Source organism: Xenopus tropicalis, chromosome 8 (genome assembly GCF_000004195.4).
Source record: "Xenopus tropicalis strain Nigerian chromosome 8, UCB_Xtro_10.0, whole genome shotgun sequence".
Taxonomy (NCBI): domain Eukaryota; kingdom Metazoa; phylum Chordata; class Amphibia; order Anura; family Pipidae; genus Xenopus; species Xenopus tropicalis.
This window is the reverse complement of record NC_030684.2, coordinates 123357017-123380317: the sequence shown is the minus strand read 5'-3', so window position 1 is coordinate 123380317 and position 23301 is coordinate 123357017. Positions and strand designations below refer to the sequence as shown.

Here is a 23301-nt window from a genome sequence, read left to right as displayed (position 1 = left end):
TACTCTGCCTGCCCTATGCTGCCTGTGTCTGCCATATTCTGCCTGCCCTATGCTGCCATACTCTGCCTGCCTTACTCTGCCTGTGTGTGCCGTACTCTGCCTGCCCTATGCTACCTGTGGAAGGTGAACCTGACGGGGGTTGTTCTAGCATTTGGAAATAGTTGTTAGGGGGTCCCTGCAATGTATAATTATGTGCTGGGGTTGCTGTGATATCTACAGGGGAGAAGAAGCCATATGGATTTAAGGGTGTGGCTTAATATGACTTTGACTATGAACTACTTTTTTTCACATATAAATCCCTGCAGTGAGCACCAACCATTTGTCTATTTTCTGTGCTATCACCATTAATGTGGCTATGGTATTAAAAAAGTTTGTGTAAATATTGGTGTCGTTTAAAGTGGGTGGGTTTAAAAAAGGGAGTGGCCAAAACTGACTTTAATTATCGGCCCACCTCAAAGGCCAGAAAACGTCTGACCCTTGGCAGTTGGACAGCATTGCCCTACAGTATTTGAGAAGCTCTCATGTTGCAAATTTCTTCCAAATATGGTGGCACCATCTCATTAAAAACATACCAAACGAGCAGACCACAGGGGACCCTCTTAATATTCATCTCAAATAAAATGCATTGAATGCTGTGGCAGTACTGTTGCGTCAGTTAATATTTGGTAGTTAATACATTCAAATTTAAGACTTGGCCAAGGCATCATTAAGGCAGTGAGTTACCACCTTGGGGGACTAATCTGGAGGGGAATAAAAATAGTGGTAAAGCTCAAGGAACCATTGTTTAACTACCACCTGCAGTGAAAGCTCAAGGTAGTAGCACGAGGTAAAGACAGATCAGAAATGAGCAATAAATGCAAGGTTAGGCAGCCTGGGAGCTGAATGTGAGGACCAACAAAAACTCTAACCAAGTCAGGAAACTGAAATAAATACTCACAGAAATTTACCTGATTGGGAAACCAAGTTCACTGACCCAGAACTAAAGGGCTAAATGTAGCCACCCATGAAAGCTGATTGACCTTTTTAAGACACCATTAAAAGAGAAGGAAAGGTAAAAACTAAGTAAGCTTTATCAGAAAGGTCTATGTAAATACAGCCATAAGCACTCACAGAGTTCTCAAACAAACACAGGATTTCTTGTCTGTTTGTTTTCCTGTGCCAGAGTCTGTGCAGCTCTCTCCTCTCTCCCCTCTCCTGCTCCTCCCTCCCTCAAGAATGCTAAGAACTCCCTCCTCCCCCCATAGGAATGTGTGATCTGAGCCAATCAGCAGGAAGCTTCCTCATAGTGTTACAAACTGGACATGTACACAGTCTTGGTCTTGGTGCAGGAGCGTGGCATTATGGGAAATTTCTTTACAGAGCTCAGCGTTTTCTTTTCCTATGAGGCTTCTGATCATCTGAACAGGAGAAATACGGGAAGACTTAAGGACACTATTGAGAGAACTGAAGGTATGCCTGCAGCTTGAGATTAACTCTTTATTATCCATTCCTTCTCCTTTAACAGCAACCCACTACTGAGGCATCATTCAAATGTATTGCTACATTAGACTTTCCTTTCACTTACATTCCTTTCTATAGTCTTAGGAGGGCAAGCATGGAGGGCAAAGAATAGTGCTAGCTAAAGCATATGTGAGGCTATGGGTATCACTTAAAAAAATAATCCAAGGCATTATGGGCATCACTTCTAATGTGCAAGTTTTATCAGCAGCTGTGACTGTTGTGCAATCTCTGTACATAGTAGTACGTTACATAAAACAAGACATATAATTAAATACATTCTTGGTAGAGGCTAAAAATTACAATAAATAACACATTTCAACCAACCACTAATTACAGATGTAAACAGCAATGATCTATAAAGTTCCATGCACAGCATGAAGCATTCCTGTATGATGCCTAATACAGTTGTGTGCATTGTACTTAAAGTTATTTGTGATTTTGGTTTGACTTTGGTTTATTGGCGCCTGTTTTTCTTTATCTTCTTTTAATGCAAAAAGTAGATTCAAAATGTTCCCAGGTTTATCATGGAGCGCCATGGGCGGCGCTGAATTGCTTTATATGATACTTATTTCCACTGACCAGGTGTTTGCTAGTCCAACAGACGACTATTACAGAGCAGATCAAGGACATGGCTGTGTTCTTAGTTCTGGTTCCAGCCCTACAAAATTCTCCAGAGATGGGGACATTGTAATAAGTGGGATCCTCAAAATTTTCTTCATAACTGCAAATCGACATGCTGACTTTCAGAATTTTCCTGACCAGATAAAGTGTGTAGGGTAAGAAACGTTTCTAAGAATTGCTTGCATTGTCATTAGAAGATGGCCATTTTAGCTTCAATATTGTCTTGCAACACTTTTATATGCCTAAACATGTCAGCATTTTGTTACATTGGAAGATTTGTATCTGTTACTTGTGGTTAATTATCAAAAGGTTTCATCATTTTCCTTGCAAGATGCATTTTATACCTCTTAGGAAACAAAGAACCCTACCTCTTGAGAGCTACTTGTATATCATTTTGATTCATTGATTGATACCTTTCAATAGATTTTCCATCTGCAACTGGTAGAACCACCTGTTGTTGAAGCTGAAGGAACATTTATAACACCCAAAAATGTATATAGATCAAAGTAGCTTACAGCGTATTTTTGTAGCCATAAATGATTCCCTTTTCTCTGTAATAATAAAACAGTACCTTGTAATTGATCCCAACTAAGATATAATTACCCCTTATTGGGGGCAGAACAGCCCTATTGGGTTTATTTAATGGTTAAATGATTCCCTTTTCTCTGTAATAATAAAACAGTACCTGTACTTGATCCCAACTAAGATATAATTACCCCTTATTGGGGGCAGAACAGCCCTATTGGGTTTTTTTCATGGTTAAATGATTCCCTTTTCTCTGTAATAATAAAACAGTACCTGTACTTGATCCCAACTAAGATATAATTACCCCTTATTGGGGGCAGAACAGCCCTATTGGGTTTATTTCATGGTTAAATGATTCCCTTTTCTCTGTAATAATAAAACAGTACCTGCACTTGATCCCAACTAAGATATAATTACCCCTTATTGGGGGCAGAACAGCCCTATTGGGTTTATTTCATGGTTAAATGATTCCCTTTTCTCTGTAATAATAAAACAGTACCTGTACTTGATCCCAACTAAGATATAAATAATCCTTATTGGATACAAAACAATCCTATTGGGTTTAATTAATGTTTTATTGAATTTTTAGATCCAAATTATGGAAAAGACCTGTTATCCAGAATACCCTTGGTGCTGAGCATTCTGGATAATGGGTCCTGTACCTGTATTTCATGTGAAATGTTGTTTGCATTTTAGCTGTTACTGTAAAATGCAGTCTTCATATAGAAATCATTAAATAAGCACTATGCATAACTGTATTTAAATTAGACCCTGTTTTGTTATTATTATTATTCTTTCTAAACAGGCCTACCTTCCATAACCTGAAAAATCTACTGGCTTTTATTTATGCCATAGAAGAAATCAACAGCAACACAGATCTTTTACCCAATATCACACTAGGATACCACATCTATGATGTTTGTGCCAGTGAAGAGCTGGCATTGAAGAGCATGCTCAACTTATTGTCTAATAATGAAAACCCATCTCCTAATTTTATCTGTCACACAAGGAACCTGGTTGCATTTGTTGGACATGTGTTATCAACTATCACTAACACCGTAGCACAAATAAGCCAGCTACACAAATATCCTCAGGTACTGAGTGTTCACATCTTCCTCATGAAGTCATCTCATTCTGTCCCCATTGCTGCTCTTTTATTCCTCATTGGCAGTTGGAAAATGCCAATATAATTTTTACTTCTGTCAAGCTGTAGGACTGAAAGTATTTAAGATGGGTGTTAACATAAGGCTGTTAATCCTAGGCTCATTTGCTGTGCTTTGACAGGGAACCCCAAACCTTTTTTACTTGTGAGCCACACTCAGATATAAAAAGTGTTGGTGGGCCACACAAGCATGAAGAATGTTCTTTGGGGATGCCAAATAAGGGCTGTGATTGGCTGTTTGGTAGCCCCATGTGGACTGTTGGCCTGCAGGAGGCTCTGCTGGGAGTAAAACTGTATCTATGGGCTTCCAAAACTTGCCTCCAGGCCACTGAGAGCAACATCGGGGGGGGGGGGGGGGGAGGAGGGCATTGAGCCACATGTTGCTCCCAAGCCACTGGTTGGGGATCGCTGCTGTAAGGACTTGATTCATTTTCTAGCTTCAAGACCCATTACAGTGAGATTTGGATGGGTCCTTGTTTGATGTTTATGATATTTAATCAATCAACAAAGCATTCAATGGGAAAAACAACTATTAATTGGCTCAAAATCAAACACACTATACCATGGATAATGGATAATGTTCATGTCATTTCCTTTATATACTCCAACCTATGATTCATACAGTGTACAGGGTTAGTATCAAACCCTTTATTAAGCTCATAATATATCAAAAAACTTAAACTATACACATTCCCAGGGGCTATCACAAAAACCCTGCACCCAGCATAAATCATATAACACATCAAAAACATACTAATTTTGATATTTACATACTGATATTTATGGTAACATAGCATTTTCACTCCAGCACATTTTTGACTTGATTGATTTTCTAGCTTCAAGACCCATTACAGTGAGATTTGGATGGGTGCTTGTTTGATGTTTATGATATTTAATCAATCAACAAAGCATTCAGTGGGAAAAACAACTATTTATTGGCTCAAAATCAAACAAACAATTAGAGAAATTCAAACACACTATACCATGGATAATGGATAGGTACCCCCATTTCTAACGCGTTTTGCACCATTGGGTGCTTCATCAGAAGAGGTGTGGCATGTTCATGTCATTTCCTCTATATACAACCACCTATGATTCATACAGCGTACAGGGTTAGTATCAAACCCTGTATTAAGCTCATAATATATCAAAAACCTAAACTATACACATTCCCAGGGACCGTCACAAAAACCCTGCACCCAGCATAAATCATATAACATTATGGTATCATAGCATTTTCACTCCAGCACATTTTTGAAAAGATATCGTTAACTTTTATGGAAGTTTCACATTTTATATTATATGTAGTTGTAAAAAGTTGGACAATGCTGAACTTTAATTTGTATAATGTTTTCTCTTTCAGATAAGTTATGGGGCGCTGGACTCTGTGTTTACCAATCGCATTTTGTACCCATCTGTCTATGGAACTGTTCCTACTGTATATTCTCAGTCTAGAACTATTGCGCAGTTACTGGCCCACTTTGGATGGACTTGGGTAGGAATTGTGGCAGCAAATGAAGATAGCTATTTCCAAGCAAGCGAGGAACTAATAAAAGAAATTAAAAGAGTTGAAATCTGTGTAGAGTTCAAAGCAATTGTAGCAACGTCAAAATTAGCACGTGATCAAACCATCATCAACACTATAGGATTGATTGAACGTTCTTCAGCCAGGGTAATCATCTTGTATTTGGGTGCAAACCAATTCCTGCTTATACTGTTCAATGCACCTTCTAAACTCATATCAGAAAGACTTTGGATAGCATCTGTGACCTTGGATATTATTACCGATTACAAATTTAAGCAAGCTCTACGTTCATTTAATGGTTCTCTGTTAATATCAATCCCAGAAGGAGATATCCCTGGTTTTAGTGACTTTATACCTCAATATATTGTGACCAACATCGCAAACAATAAATTTATCCAATCTTTTTGGGCATTTAATTTAGGATGCACCGAGGAATTACAATTAAGTAACAATAACTGTTCCAAAAATGAGATACTGAAAGAGTTTTTATCACAAAACTTGCCAAGCAGTTACCATACATCCCATGCTATCTACGTGGCAATATATGCTTTGGCAAATGCCATACATAATATGATTTTAGCTACAGAACTGTTACAGCCTGCCAACTATGGTCTGATAAGCACAATACCATATAAGGTTAGTTCTTGTTTTAAATATTAGGGTATAAACTGATTTAAGATGTAGAAATAGGAAATGTCTTCTCTTTCATTGTGTTTTAGGGTATTACAGACCACATGTTTTGATTAACTCTTAGGGGCCCATTTATCAAAGTATGATTGCTTCCGAATACAAAAAAATCGTATTTTTTCTACGTTTTCATACTGTGTGTATTTTTTGCGACTTTTTCATTAATTTGCGTGACTTTTTCGTAGTTTGCACCAAAGAGCACAACAATTTCTGCGACAAAATTGTATTTGTCGCGCTGAGTACGAAAGTTTCGGATTCATTCAAGCTTTGGTATGGTGACTTTCCTTGGGCCAGGTTGGAGCTGCAGAGTGCCATTGAGCCCTATGGGAGACTTTCCTTGGGCCGGGTTGGAGCTGCAGAGTGCCATTGAGCCCTATGGGAGACTTTCCTTGGGCCAGGTTGGAGCTGCAGAGTGCCATTGAGCCCTATGGGAGACTTTCCTTGGGCCAGGTTGGAGCTGCAGAGTGCCATTGAGCCCTATGGGAGGCTTCCAAAATCATGCACTGAAGGTTCAAAGTCAGAAAGGTTTTCCCGCCATTTACGATTGTACGGATACGAAAATTTCATGACTTTCGAATCAGCAATACGATATTATCGTGACTATTAAAAACTTTTCGTATACTGTACAATCCCTAATGCTCACACAGACGTTTTGGCATAAGTCGGTGGAGTGGGGCCATTGAGATTAGGGTCAGAAGTGCGATTTGTGTTGTAGAAGCCTCTGGCATTCTGTACCCATCCAACTAGCTTTTGGAATTCTTACCACAGCCTAATGCTGTAAGCCACCAATGGCACCATTAATGCATTTTATTATGCCCCATACCCTCTGATCCCACTGGAGAACAAGATCCCACTTTCCCACAAAATTAGTGGTATAGCCTCCAGGGCTGCTCCATTTCTGGCCAGAGTTTCCCCCACCAGAATGAGCTTCATAGATTGGGCCATGCACACTTGGTGACCTCATCATTAATCAGGGTCCTGACTTTAATTAACACTTGATTTAGTACCAAAATTGTAAATAATATTCTTTTTAACAACTGTTTTTATTTTATCTAGCTAAATCATTATCTAAAAAAATCTTCATTTTAAAAAAGCATCTGGGGAAAATGTTGTCTTCAATGCAGATGGAAATATTCCAGAAAAATTTGACGTCCTTAACTTTGTTATTTATTCAAATGGAACCATCCGTCAAATCCGAGTGGGCAGATACTTGCCAGAAGCTTACCAACTTGATATTAATAGGAAATCAGTTGCTTGGGGCCCTTATTTTAAACAGGTGGGAATTTAATGACATCAGATTCTGTTTAATCCTTCTAAAGGTATGAGGATTTACTGTGATTACAATCTCAAGTGCAGTTGTGTGATTTTTCACATGTGTGAAAAAACCCATAGGTACTTGTGTCAAGAGCTGCTCCTTGCACTTTTGTATCAATTTGCTTGGAGCTGCTGGGCCATTTTGATCCTGTTTCAATATAAAGGTAGTGCACCTACTGATGCATAGGAATCCTGAAACTGTCATCCCCTCTGAAAGGTGGCCCCAGGGTTCCCATATGCCTGTGTCAACTGTTGTATCATGATTTCTCCTAAAGAAATGGTTGACGTCATTCTCCCCAGAAATGTAGCCAAGTGGACAAGTGCTTGATAAAGGGCCTAACAGGGCTCGAAACGTTGCTCTAATGCCCTCAAATCTGCAATAAAGGCACTTTAAAAAGAAGTGCGGTGCTGTTCAATATTGACTTAAGCCAAGTGGACTAGATGCACAATTGCAGCTGATTCACATCAGAGCGATTGCCCCCTCAGGGCCACAATTACACTGGAAAAACACTGAATCGAGAGTAACGAAAAATGGCAATTGCTTTCAAAAGTGCACTTTGCACTCGCAGGTTGTTGCTGTAAATATACCCTACTATGGGCAGACACAGAGAAACATTTCTATAAATAGGGAAAAAATTGGACCTGCTGGAATGATAGAAAATGTTAAACACTGACACTAATTCAGTCTCTGTTAGTTCACACGAGCCAAATTTAAGTGGCAAAATCATACTTTTACATTTTAATCCCAAAATCCAACCTGTGTGTTCCCTGAACATGACAGGAAAGCCAGATGGGTCAATTACCTTTTTTGAGTCTCTCCACTTTGTTTACTTTTTGACCTTTTACCTTAATTCCCTCAATAAACAGGCCACACCAGTTTTTGTTGGATAATACTGGCCGAAGATTTTATTAATGAATAATGCACTTAAACATTACACCAACATTTTTTATATTAACATTTTGTAAATCATAGAACTTTTTAACCAGTAGGCCATATTAACCCTAACCAATTGTTAACCTAGCCTAATGCCACCAGGCAAGTTGTCCTGGGATTACCATTCTTTGCACTGGATTAACCATCAGACGCAATACACCAAGCTGGCCCACTATACCCCATCCAGCAAGCTCTCCAGAGCCCATAAACTTGCATTTTTCATATCACAGCCTCCCAGAACCGCCAAAAGCTGTGATAATTAACAGCATTAACAACAAATCCTAAAAACCATTGTTATTGACCTGTCAGAGAAGGGAGGGAGGGTGGGACAATGACTTTTTGTTCCTATGGTGTCCCACGCCGAAAGAGGGAGTGGTGCCTGCCCTCTGTTCCTTTATATCCCCCCACCTAGCCCCTGACATCACTCTGCTCTCTCCATGCTGCATGCCATCTACACTGACCTTCCTGGCTGGATGTTTAGAAGCTGTGAAATTCAGAATATAATTTTTAGCATGTTAAGTGCTCAATGAGATGTCTACTTAATAATCCAGTTATTTCCTTTTGACCTGCCTAGCCTGGCCTTTTCATGCTCTTTAACTGAGATTATGATTTTCCCTTCTGATAATTTGATTCTTACCTGTTCTTCCTGTTCCCCTCTACCAGCTTCCTCCTTAGGCCCTGGTCCTGAAAGTCTTGTGGCCCTGGCAGACATATCTAAATCCCTTCCAATGCTAGTAATAAAGTTATTGCTGTATGTAATATGGACATAAACATTCTCTAATTACCTTTAAATAGCACCCTGCTTTACTGTACTAAAAGCAACATAGTAATATACTCATTTAGGGCATAGGAGGCTCAAATATTCCTACATCACCCTATGTTTACCATATTTTCCATTAACTCATTCCTTTTAAATATTGTATAATATCATTGGACAATAGCTAATAATAATAATAGATATACAACAGAAAAAGGTTCTTATACTGATGATTCAGAGCATTAAATGCTTCTTTAAAGGAACAGTAACACCAAAAAATGAAAGTGTATAAAAGTAACTAAAATAACGTATTAGAAACACAACATAAAAGCACACAAGTAGAAGAAACATACCAAAAACTAACTGAGAAAAGGAAAGCACTGAAAAATATTTTAGATCTAGACTCAAACAAAGCCTTTCTAAGATTCAAACGCAATATATACGACTATAGCAATAAATGTGGTAAATATTTAGCAAATATGCTGAAAACACAATTTGCTAAGTCGTATATATTAAAAATAAAAAATAAAAAACAACAATTAGTGAGTAAAACTTCAGACATAGCGAAATATTTCCAAACTTACTATACTAATCTATACAACTTAAATAAACAACAACTAAGCGAAAGAACAAAAGATAAAAGGGAAGTTAAAATAAAAAACTTCTTAGCACAACTTAAAATACCAAAACTAGATAATGTTACATCTAAAAACCTTGATATACCCTTTACCAAAGAAGAACTTTCTAAAGTAATTAAGGAATTACCGATAGGAAAAAGTCTAGGCCCAGATGGGTTTACAGCAAGTTACTATAAAATATTTGAAAAGACTCTCAACCCTATTTTACTTAAAATGTATAATACACAAAAGAGAGGGACTCCACTACCAGAACAATCACAGGAAGCCCATATAACTCTAATCCCTAAACCAGGGAAAGATCCGCATGAATGTTCCAGTTATTGACCAATCTCACTTATCAATATAGACCAAAAATGTTTTGCCATACTCATAGCAAATAGAATAAAAATACATTTACCAACCTTAACTCATCCTGATCAATCCGGATTCATACCTGGAAGAGAAGGAAAAAATAATACAGTTAGAACACTTAATATAATAAAAATCAGGAAAAAGGAAACCCTAATCATGTCAATGGATGCTGAAAAAGCATTTGATAGGATTGATTGGTTATATTTGGAGAACGTATTATATGCAATGGGGTTTGGGAACATTTTAATTGAGAAAATAATGTCACTATATCAAAACCCAAATGCCAAAATAAGAATTAACGGCTCACTATCGGATAAATTCCTAATCAGAAATGGTACCAGACAAGGATGTCCATTATCCCCCCTTCTGTTTGTCTTAATGATTGAAACATTATTGATAGCAATTAGACAAAATAAGAATATTAAAGGAATCAATATTTCCAACATGGAACATAAAGTCTCAGCATTCGCTGATGATCTTTTGTTCTATATAACTCAACCATATATTACTTTACCCAATCTAATGGATCTTATAAACACATTTAGCCAACTATCTAATTTTAAGATCAACTATAATAAATCGGAAATTTTAAATATTACCATACCCAACTATAAAGTGCAAAATCTCAAAAAAATGTTTTCCTTTAAATGGGCCAAAGATGGAATTAAATATTTGGGGATATATTTAACTCAAAATGAAAAACTTTTATACCCCAAGAACTATATACCAGTATTCGAAATGATAGATAAAGATACGCAAAAGTGTTCAAACATCTGTATATCATGGATAGGTCGAATTAACATAGTAAAAATGCAAATTCTCCCTAAAATCCTTTATATTATACAATGTATACCGATAGCTATTCCAGGTATATTTTTTACTAAAATCAAAACGAAACTCTCCAAATTTATATGGAAGAACTCCAAACCCAGAATAGCCTACAAAACGCTTACAAGACCAAAAGAAACAGGGGGACTGGGACTTCCGTGCCTATTTACATACTATAATGCAATTCACCTATCAAGAATCACTTTATGGCAAAATGAGAAGTATTCCAGCCCAAGCTGTAATTCAGAAAAAGGAGAGAGTATTAAATCACTCTCTACACTGATTTGGTCAGAGAAATTACAAAACACAAAAATTAATAAAGCCGATATAACGGTATATCCTACTATCAAACAATGGTCTAAATTAAACAAAGAATATAAATTAGCCCCATATCCCTCTCCACTAATTCCATTATTAAACAACTTAGAGTTTAAGACAGGCATAGAAAACAAATCACTCGAAACTTGGACAGAAAATAAAAAACAAACCATTAGAATAAATGATTTTTTAGAAAAAAAACAAATGTCAACAATAGAAAAATTAAGTTTTGTATCTGAAGAAAAATCTAACCTCCCAACTTATCTTTACGAACAAATAAAAGAATATATCAATACACTTCAAATAACAAAGTTAGAAAGAAAACTTACCTGGTTTGAAAATTTGATCAGCAAGAAAAAGATCTTAATATTAATTTAACCCCAGAAAACTGGGAAGAAATATGTCAAAATAATTCCAGAATATTCACATCAACAAAGTTGCAAGAATTTAACTATAAACTACTCTCAAGGTGGAATATGACCCCAGTTAAACTAAAAAAAATGTTTGATATAACTGATATATGTTGGAGATGCAACTCTGAAATAGGGACCTACGAACATTTATGGTACAAATGTAAAAATATTGAACAATATTGGATTTATATCCAAAATATTATTGAGAAAATCTTCCCAAAAGAATTAGAACTTAATTCTACATCAATTCTATTATTGTATGATTCTAAAAAAAATAATATAATCTCCAATGCTCTGATTAAGTACATTATCACAACAGCTAAAGCAATCATTCCAAGAAAATGGAAAGAAACGGGACCACCGACAACAGCCGAATGGACTCACCTACTAGAAGACTCCAAAAATATGGAAGAATCTATAGCATACAAACGTGGAAATGTACTTAAACACTTTCAAAATTGGAGATTGTGGTCTGAATACACAGAATCTAAATAAGGAATATAACATATCTCCATATATGAGTTGCAACTCCAATGATGCAAATATTATAAAAGAATTACAATGTATTACATAAAGAACATCTTGTTTAAATTGGAACAATATACTGTCATTTATTGAAAATTGTCTCTAAATCAAGTTGGAATAACATACTAACAAGATAATGTAAAACAATAATGCCTTGTCATGTTACTTGTAACCTGTTTTTACTTACCTTTACCCTATCTCCCTTCCCCTTCTTCATTCTGTACCCCAAAACCTGAAAACTAATAAAAAGTAACTAAAATATAATGTGCTGCTGCCCTGCACTGGTACAGCTGGGGTGTTTACTTCAGAAAGTCTACTATAATTTATATAAATAAGCTGCTATGTAGCCATGAAGGCAGCCATTCAAAGGAGAAAAGGCACAGGCACATAGCAGATAACAGATAAACACTATTGTATTCTACAGAACTTATCTGTTATCTGCTATGTAACCTGTGCCTTTTCTCCTTTTTTCCAGCTTGAATGGCTGCCCCCATGGCTACACAGCAGCTTATTATATAAATTATAGTAGTGTTACTGTAGCAAACACACCAGTTTTACCAGTGCAGGGCAACAGTGCATTATATTTTTATTACTTTAAAGCTCTTTCATTTTTTGGTGTTACTGTTCCTTTAAGAAGCAACTTCAAGGTCCTGTTTCTTCAATAACAGTTTATCAGTACCTTCCATTATTCTTTTTAGACTCCAACCTCAGTTTGTAGTGAGCCTTGTGCTTCTGGTCACAGAAGAGCTCATCAGAAGGGAAAACCACCCTGTTGCTATGACTGTGTTCCATGCTCTGATGGGGAAATACCAAATTCAACAGGTATGTGCCCAACAGATTCAAGGCAACCCCGTGTCTGTAAAATTGGAGAGATTTTATATTTTATTCATGTAGTTAGTTCCTAAGAGCTATTTTGCACTGTATTATCTGAAAAGTCACAGATATCAAACTAGGTGTCTGTATATGTTTAAAATGTAAAATTGGAGGACTGTGATATATTTTTCCCCAATAGCTTGTATGCTCACACATTTTTATAAAAACATTGGCTATTGATATTGCAATAGACAATATGACTGAATTAGCATCTACTAAAAGGCCATCTAAAAGTGAAATGTAGACCAGAAACCCATTGTCCAGAAAGGTCCAAATTACAGGAAGGCTCTCTCCTATAGACTTCATTTTAATCGAATCTCTGTAGTAATAAAACAGTACCTTGTACTTGATCCCAGCTAAGATATAATTACCCCTTATTGGGGGCAGAACAGCCCTATTGGGTTTATTTAATGGTTAAATGATTCCCTTTTCTCTGTAATAATAAAACAGTACCTGTACTTGATCCCAGCTAAGATATAATTACCCCTTATTGGGGCAGAACAGCCCTATTGGGTTTATTTAATGGTTAAATGATTCCCTTTTCTCTGTAATAATAAAACAGTACCTGTACTTGATCCCAGCTAAGATATAATTACCCCTTATTGGGGGCAGAACAGCCCTATTGGGTTTATTTAATGGTTAAATGATTCCCTTTTCTCTGTAATAATAAAACAGTAACTGTACTTGATCCCAGCTAAGATATAATTACCCCTTATTGGGGGCAGAACAGCCCTTTTGGGTTTATTTAATGGTTAAATGATTCCCTTTTCTCTGTTGTTGTGCTGTCAGGACAGATATATGTCTTTTCATTTGATTATAGGTATGAGCAGTCCTCCAGCTCCATCTACTGGACACCTGTAGATATTTCCTGGTGTTAGTTATTTGTTTAATAAAGTTAGCTATTGACCCCTGATGTCATAACTCCAGGTCACAGGAAGTAGGTGTTTTTCAGCCTGTGCAGTTTATCTCATGTGCTCTCAGCTTCCTCCGTGCTAAACAGGCCCTATGCAGCATTGTTGGTGAGTGTATACAGTTTTACTTGCTTAATATACTCAGCTTCTGCATCTGAGAGAGAGAGGTTTGTTTCTGTTTGATAGCAGATTTATTACATCTGTGTAATGTATATGTATGCATATTGTTTCATCAGCAGAGACACTTATACCCTTTTTATTTGTATGTATTTCAGTTTTACCCTTTCATCTTCAAATACTCATTAAACAAGTTAACAACTTACACAGTGTGGTGTTTTGAAGAAGGGTTATCTGCCTGTCAATCTTACTTCAGACAGTGAGCAGGACAGAACAGTAGACAACACCACGCATAGCTGATGCAATACAGCACAGTAAAACAACAGCTTGTATCAAGAGGCCCACACGCAGAGTGGATTAGCAAGTACCACAAAGATACAGTACAGCTTCAGTTAACATAGTACCACGTGCTAACTCTTATCAAGATTAGACAGCAAGATGTCTGAACGATCAATCAAAACCAGATCTAGGGTGTCACATTCATCCAGACTCTCAAACCGCTCCCAGGTATCTGACGCTGCGCTTCTCCGCGCAGAAGCTGCCGCTGCACTAGCTCAACTCACATTTACTGGGAAGGAAACAGAGCTAAAATTAGAGAAGACACGCTTAGAAGCTTCAATAGAGATTCTTAACTTACATAAGACGGTGGCAATCGCAAATGCCAAAGCAGATGCATTAGATGCAGCTCTTGACACTACAGAACAAGCAAGTCAGAAATTCACTATGCAGCCTGATGTAAAACCAGAAACTGCTATGCAACGTACCAAAGAATATGTGCTGAAACATTCACAGGAGTACAGTCCATCAATGCCAAGCCTAGAAAAGCTTAGTGAGTACAGAGACAGTGATGTTATCCCATCATCTGAGCAAAATCATAGTATACCTCTCCAGAACATTCCCTTACAATGTGACTACATCTCACCACCAGATGGTGCTCTGTTACAAGAACAAAAGGATTTCAAACAATTGTATCCTGTTAATGTGAAAACTCCTGCAGCCAGAGACTATAATGACATTCAGTGGACTTTACCTGTTACTAATAAATACAGCTATCCTCCTGTTACACGACCAAGGGTTCCTGATAGAGACAGTCATTCTCCAGAGGGATCATACCAGCACACACCAGATGTGAAGCCAGCGCTCCCTATTAAGCCTGATTCAAACCAACTCACTGGCGATCAACAGATGTCAGACTTAGTGAGATTTATGGCACGCAGAGAAATGATAACATCAGGTCTTGTTCAGTTTGACGAGAAACCAGAAAACTACAGGGCTTGGAAGGTGTCATTTAAAAATGCTATAGAAGACCTTCACCTTTCATACAAAGAAGAAACAGATCTCCTAGTGAAGTGGCTAGGTCCAGAGTCCAGCAGACAAGTGAAAGGCATTCGGGCAGTATATGTCAATGATTCTTGTAAAGGACTACAGATGTCATGGCAAAGGTTGAACGAAGAGTATGGAGCTCCAGAGAAGATAGAAAAATCCCTGTGGGACAGGATTGACAACTTTGGGAATATCTTTGAAAGAGATTGCAGAAAGAAACTTAGAGAATTCAGTGATCTGGTAATAGAACTGTTGGCAGCAAAAAATGAAGGGTGCTTTCTAGGACTAGGTAATCTTGATTCCGCCAGAGGAATAGAAGACCTTGTAAAAAAGCTGCCAGATTCTCTAAAAAGGAAATGGGCATCACATGGGACAAAGTACAAGGAAATACATAATGTACTATTCCCGCCATTCTCTTATTTCGTGCAATTTATCTCTCAACAAGCAAAGATGTACAATGACCCAGGTTTTGCTCAGACGTTCCAGACCTTTGGTGACAACAAGCCAGAGAAATACCGCTACAAGAACACCCCTCAGAGAAGCTCCATCAGGGTGCACAAGACTGAAGTATCTCAAGCTACAGGAAACTCTTCTGCTTTCACTGATGCTAAGACCATGGACTTAACAAAAGGATGTCCGATTCACCACAAACCTCATCCTCTGTACAAATGCCGAGGCTTCAGAGGTAAGTCCCTTGATGAGAGAAAGACTCTCTTAAAACAAAACAACATTTGTTACCGTTGCTGTGCCTCAAATGCACACCTTGCGAAAGACTGTGACAAACCAGTTAGCTGCACAGAGTGCAACAGTGACAGACACGTGTCTGCTCTTCATCCTGGTCCTGCACCATGGTCAGTCAGGCCGCCAGAAGGGAGTGATCATGGCGGGGAGGGAAAGGACAACGGTGCAGAGGCTACAGTAACTACAACATGTACCGAAGTGTGTGGAGGAGACCTTCGAGACAGATCATGCTCTAAAATCTGTTTAGTAAGTGTCTATCCTACAGGACAAAAGAACAGAGCAATCAAACTTTATGCTATTCTAGATGACCAAAGTAATAGGTCCCTGGTCAGGTCAGAGTTCTTTGAAATCTTCGGGTCAAAAGGCCAGCAGTTTCCATATTCTCTCAGAACCTGTGCAGGGGTGATTAACACTTCAGGAAGAAGAGCGCAAGGGTTTGAACTACAGTCTCTTGATGGCAAAACCACAATCTCATTACCCACACTCATTGAATGTAATGAGATACCGAACGACCGGACGGAGATCCCAACCCCTGAGGTGGCTCTTCATCACAATCATCTAAAGTCACTTGCTAGTGAGATACCCAAACTTGATCCATCAGCATCTATCCTTATGCTGTTAGGAAGAGACATAATTAGGGTCCATAAAGTGAGGCAACAGATCAACGGACCACATAACGCTCCTTATGCACACAGATTAGACACAGGATGGGTCATAGTGGGCAATGTATGCCTGAAAGGAGTCCATAGACCAGACTTAGTACACTGTCTTTACACCAGAACCTCAGAAGAGAGCTGCAGATCCCTCTTTCCACCTTGTCCATACTTCTACAATGTAAGGGAAAACTATGACATGAATGTATGTGTAACCATGCAATCCTCAGTGTCTACGTACAAATCCTCTTGCAAAGAGTTTGAGGATCATGTAAGCCACAGTATCTTTCAGAGAACAACAGAAGATGAGACGGTTGCTCCTTCTCTGGAAGATCTAGCCTTTATGAAAACAATGAACGAGGGTTTCTACAGAGCAGAAGACAGTAGTTGGGTAGCTCCTTTACCCTTCAAACCACAAAGAAAGCAGCTACCAAATAACAAAGAACAAGTCTTGCAACGTTTCAGGTCCTTACAGAGGTCTTTTAAAGTAAAACCTGACATGAGACAGCATTTCTTTGAATTTATGGGAAAGGTAATCCAAAATGGCCACGCAGAGATAGCGCCACCTCTCAATCCAAGAGAAGAGTGTTGGTATCTGTCTCTCTTTGGAGTCTACCACCCCAAGAAACCCCAACAGATTAGAGTTGTCTTTGATTCAAGTGCACAGTGTTGTGGGGTATCCCTGAATGACATTCTGTTGAAAGGCCCAGACCTAAATAATAACCTCCTTGGTGTGTTGTTACGCTTTCGCAAGGACACCATTGCATTCATGGCTGATATCCAACAGATGTTCTACTGTTTTCTAGTTAGACCTGAAGACAGAAATTACTTAAGGTTCTTCTGGCACAAAGACAACGACCCTGCACAAGACATCATAGAATGGAGAATGAAAGTACATATCTTTGGTAACAGACCTTCTCCAGCAGTGGCCATATATGGTCTTAAACAAGCAGCTTGTCAGGAAGAAAAGGAGTTTGGTGCAGACGCTAAAAGATTTGTAAAAAAAGACTTTTACGTGGATGATGGTCTGAAGTCAGTACCCACTGCAGCTGAAGCCATTGACCTCTTGAACAGAACCAGGAAAATGCTAGCATGTTCAAATCTCCGCTTACATAAGATAGCATCAAATAGCAGTGATGTAATGGCTGCTTTTTCTTCTGAAGATCACGCAACAGACTTAAAAGATCTCAATTTCAATGATGATGATTTACCCATGCAAAGAAGCTTAGGCATCTGCTGGGATCTTAAAAGCGATTCCCTGACCTTCCAGGTGTCATCAGAGAAAAGACCCTTCACACGAAGAGGAGTCCTCTCTACAATAAACAGTTTGTATGACCCTTTGGGGATAGCTGCACCAGTAACCATTCAAGGGAAAGCTCTTCTTCGTGATCTCACCTCGGAGACTCAAGATTGGGATGCACCCCTACCTGAAGATGCCTCCACGCAAGCAATTGCAGCAGTGGCCTACTTAAAGGCGATAGATTCTGAAAGTCAGGTCCACATAGGTTTTGTGCTAGGAAAAGCTAAATTAGCTCCATGTCCGGAACTTACAGTCCCACGACTTGAACTCTGTGCAGCAGTCCTCGCAGTAGATATAGCTGAATTCATAACAAAATAAATCGACACAAATATAGACTCTGTCAGCTACTTCACAGACAGCAGAATAGTTTTAGGCTACATTTGCAATGAAAAAAGAAGATTTTATGTCTTTGTTAGCAACAGAGTTCAGCGAATAAGAAGATCCTCTCTCCCTGAACAATGGCACTATGTGTCAACAGAGAGCAATCCAGCTAATCTGGCCACAAGATCTGTATCAGCAGCACACCTGAAAGATACTATGTGGTTCACAGGTCCACCCTTCTTGAGTCATTCTCACCACTTGAAACTAGAGACTGAAACCTTTACATTAGTGGATCCGGCTCAAGATACAGAGATTCGTCCACAAGTTACAACCTTGAGTACAACATCCAAAGATAAAGAACTCGGGTCTGAACGTTTTTGCAGGTTCTCTAGCTGGAATACTTTGACTAGAGCATTAGCACGCCTCATTCATGTAGCTCATCTGTTCAAACAAAAAGGAGACAGCCAACTTGATCATTGTAAGGGCTGGCACCTTTGCAGAGAACTAAACTGGGTGCATGACTTTAAGAAAGCTAGATCAGAATGTTCAAAAAGAGACTTTTGCAAAAGAAATACAGAGCATTGTAGAAAAGGAAGGCATGCCAAATGATAGTCCTCTCAGAGCATTGGACCCTTTCATAGATGAAAATAGACTACTGAGAGTAGGTGGTCGTTTGAGAAATGCAGACCTAGGACCAGAGGAGAGAAATCCAATTATTGTGCCTGGTCATCACTACATAGCTACCCTCATTGCTCATCACTATCACATCCAGTCAACAAACCAAGAGGAATGAATGGCCTATGGGTGGTGTAACAAAGACTTTCCCTGATAAAGATGGCAAAGTTCGCAAAGTGGAAATAAAGATTGCCAGAGATGGGAGTTCTACATTATTCTTCAGACCAGTGACAGAGCTCATCCTTCTTCTTCAGTCTGAAGACCCTGCTCCCTGATTGGACTAGAATGATTGTGGTGATCTTACAGACACCAGGCGGGGAGTGTGCTGTCAGGACAGATATATGTCTTTTCATTTGATTATAGGTATGAGCAGTCCTCCAGCTCCATCTACTGGACACCTGTAGATATTTCCTGGTGTTAGTTATTTGTTTAATAAAGTTAGCTATTGACCCCTGATGTCATAACTCCAGGTCACAGGAAGTAGGTGTTTTTCAGCCTGTGCAGTTTATCTCATGTGCTCTCAGCTTCCTCCGTGCTAAACAGGCCCTATGCAGCATTGTTGGTGAGTGTATACAGTTTTACTTGCTTAATATACTCAGCTTCTGCATCTGAGAGAGAGAGGTTTGTTTCTGTTTGATAGCAGATTTATTACATCTGTGTAATGTATATGTATGCATATTGTTTCATCAGCAGAGACACTTATACCCTTTTTATTTGTATGTATTTCAGTTTTACCCTTTCATCTTCAAATACTCATTAAACAAGTTAACAACTTACACAGTGTGGTGTTTTGAAGAAGGGTTATCTGCCTGTCAATCTTACTTCAGACAGTGAGCAGGACAGAACAGTAGACAACACCACGCATAGCTGATGCAATACAGCACAGTTGTAATAAAACAGTACCTTGTACTTGATCCCAGCTAAGATATAATCAATCCTTATTGAACCCAAACAATCCTATTGGGTGTATTTAATGTTTAAAATATTTAGTAGGCTTAAAGCATGATTATCCAAATTCCAGAAAAATGTATCTCTTTCTCTGGAAAACCCCAGGTCCTGAGCATTCTGGATAACAGGTCCAGTACCTCAGCACCGACTTTATTTGTAATGTTTCATTTTGATTTTTTTTTAATTGAATTAACATTTAAACAATTGTAATTTTCAGACATGAAGATTTGTGTCAAATGCCCTGAAGATCTATGGCCTAACCCCAACAGGGATAAGTGCATTCAAAGAATAACAGAGTTCCTATCCTTTGAAGATCCCTTAGGGTCAGCATTGTCTTGTTGTGCTTCCATCTTTATTATTGTTGAAACTATTTTGTTCACCTTTATAAAACACAGAAACACTCCTATCGCCAGAGCCAATAATCTTAAAATCAGTTACATATTACTTGTGTCTCTCAAGTTATCCTTCCTTTGCACTTTCCTGTTTATAGGGCGCCCTACTCAGTGGACTTGCCTTCTGAGACAAGCCATGTTTGTCTTTATCTATTCTGTTTCCATTTCTTCAGTTTTGGCTAAAACCATAACAATATTACTTGCTTTTAAAGCCACAAAACCTGAGAACAAGTTTCGGAGTTTGGTAGGTGCCAGGCTATCATTTGTATTGGTGTTTCTATGTTCTCTTGGTGAACTTGTAATATGTGCTACGTGGTTGTTATATGCCCCGCCATTTGTAGACACTGATAGCAAATCTTTACCAGGAATTATAATCCTACAGTGTAACGAGGGCTCACTTACATGTTTCTATCTTGCAATTTTTTACATTGGCACGTTAGCTTCTTTTTGTTTCATTGTGGCCTTTATTGCACGGAAATTACCAGACCGTTTCAATGAGGCTCAGCACATCACCTTCAGCATGCTGGTGTTCTGCAGTGTCTGGGTCTCCTTCATCCCAACATACCTGAGCACCAAAGGCAAACACGGTGGCTGTTGAGATTTTTGCCATCCTGGCTTCAAATGCAGGTTTGTTGACTTGTATATTTGCACCAAAATGTTACATTATTCTCCTGAAACCTCAACTTAACACCAAAGCAAAACTTTTTGTTAAAATTAAACCAAGCAAATAAAATGAGCTGCCACACACACACACACATACATACACAAACTCTTTCCAAAACTCAGTCCAAAACGTTGTACCCATATAGCACAGTGGGGTTTCCATGATATTTACAGTTTGTAAAGGAAATTAAATTTATAAATCCAGTATTCATGGACTGTATTTCATGTTGACACAGTTACCATAAGTTACCAGTTACTATAAGATACATTTTATCATCAGAAATAATTGGTTAGCACCAAATTAATTCTGTGAATGCAAAATGATGTTGTAGTCATAAAATGAATCATACAAACCCAAATATTTTTCAATACATAAATAAATGAAGCGTATGTGTGTGGGTTGATGGGGCCCTGCTAGAAGTTGTCACTGAATTGTATAATTGTAAACTTTCTAAAATAAAGACATTCTTGCATACTGGGTTCAGTTCCATTCTTACTGATCCATTAAAAGATGGTTATTTTGATGTTCCATTAGGAACCCACCTTTAAGTAGTTGGAACCTTGTGAAGTTATCCAAATGCTGGGCAATGTAAAATGATTCAAAACAACCAGCCAAAAAGTATATTTAAAAAAAAAAAAAAATGACATCTTTATTTACAAGTACAGTATGAAAAATATTATAAAAGCGAAATCAAATGGTGTTGTATTGCTGTTTAGTAGTTAAAGAAATAAGTCATGTGCTGCTTTGCCTTTACAAGTCTGGCCTTCAGGCAGCATTCTGAATCTCCCTAGTTCCAGTTCTAAAGATATATAACATAACAAATTTAGGCAGGTTTTCATAGGACTAATATCGTGTGTTAATATAAATCAAACCAAACACAAGGGGGTGGAGCTAGTGCAGTGCCCACAGAATCAAATTAATGAATTTATTAATTAGTTAGTTAGTAATTAATTAATATAAACTGGCTATTTGTTAATTGAATGGTTGCTAGGAGATGCCACAATTTGCACATCCACCCACCAAGGTAAAACAAAATTAAATAAAGGAAATATTTGAAAAATTGTTTTGCATGTGTTATGTTATGTTGCGCTTTTATCCGTGTCATCCTATCATTTAACCCTTTTACTGCCAGCCATTTTGGTCAAAGCAGAACTTGTATTGCCAGATAGTTTTTAACATTTTGGGGCCATTTTTTAGGGGTCTTTTCTTGGGGGGGCTTTTAGTTTACCTAGATAAACAATATATCATATTTTTCAGGACAGCCTAAGCTTTCAAAATATGTTAGAATTTTTGTGTAATTCCAATTCTGTAACAAGATATAGGCTTCTAAATGTCTAAAAATGAAAAAAAAATTATATTTTTCATAATATAAACACATATACAAAAAACTAAAATTATTTTATGCATGAATATACAACTGATTTGGAAAGTCCCATGTCTCCTGAATGTGCCAATACCAAATATATATAGTTTTATGGAGATTTCTCACTTGTATAGGTCAAAAACTCCCAGCAGTACACTACCAAATTCCCAAAGCACTGCTCCAGAAACCTGAATACTTTAGATTTCAAGGTCGAAAATTCCACTAACAGAAGGTTTATCCCAGAAAATTATACATTTTTGAAAAGAACAGAATAGATTGAACTGTCTGTCTACTCCAAACTACCAAGTCACAATGTGTTCCTAAAGTTATTGTTTTTTATAAAAAATGTGTGAATTTTTTGAAAAATCGCTTCAAAGCTTCCAGTCTATAGCATCTTATCGCCATAGGTCATAAAGTAACCAAATAAAACACCCTAAATATGAATGCCAGGGGTCCACTAAACAGTTTGATACCCAATATGTATAGGTTTACCTAAGTATGTGGCATGTAGGGGCCCCAATGTGAACATACCCCATATGAACTGTCATTTCTGTCATTTCAGCTTCTGCAAAATCATCACATTTACATCATTATATGTGGGATAAAGCTAGAAAAAAGTACACTCACCCCAGAAAGCCATATATTTTTGGAAAGTACACATTCTCCCGAATCTAAAATGGGTACCCATGTCTTCCTACTCCAAAGTACCAAGCTGAAAAGCTTTCCTAAGTTTGCCGATTTTTATGACATCTCCAAAAATCACCTCAAAACTTTCACTATGCAGCATCTTATTTTATACAGGTCATAAGTAGCTACAGTATATAAAACACCCTAAATATAAACCCCAGAGGTCTACTGAACAGTTTGATGCCCACTGTACATAGGTTTATCAAAGCACATGGCACTTAGAGACCCCCAAATA

General features: G+C 38.0%; 2 protein-coding genes across 4 annotated transcripts; both read left to right on the top strand.

Annotated features, from left to right (window-relative positions):
- The first annotated feature begins 2034 nt into the window (after positions 1–2034).
- Positions 2035–21083, top strand: LOC100495591 (G-protein coupled receptor family C group 6 member A). The gene is given in 6 exon segments (XM_031891751.1): positions 2035–2276; positions 3452–3740; positions 5172–5969; positions 12797–12920; positions 20178–20934; positions 20936–21083. Coding segments are annotated over 6 exon segments (2358 nt in total).
- LOC116406890 lies at positions 13756–19892 on the top strand. Of its 3 annotated transcripts, XR_004219828.1 has the most exons (3): positions 13756–13990; positions 14158–19574; positions 19742–19892. XR_004219828.1 is itself a non-coding variant. In XM_031891904.1 (2 exons), exon 2 carries the CDS (start codon positions 14438–14440, stop codon positions 18332–18334), a length of 3897 nt encoding a protein of 1298 aa, XP_031747764.1. In that variant the 5' UTR covers positions 13756–13990; positions 14158–14437; the 3' UTR covers positions 18335–19892. The 3 variants fall into 3 exon arrangements, 1 of the variants encoding a protein (XP_031747764.1); XR_004219829.1 differs by having other exon boundaries at positions 13756–19574; XM_031891904.1 differs by having other exon boundaries at positions 14158–19892.
- Positions 21084–23301: the final 2218 nt, after the last annotated feature.

What these genes read in the sequence shown, in the direction of transcription:
- LOC116406890 (XM_031891904.1), top strand. Translation starts at nt 14,438, where the DNA reads ATGTCTGAACGATCAATCAAAACCAGATCTAGGGTGTCACATTCATCC.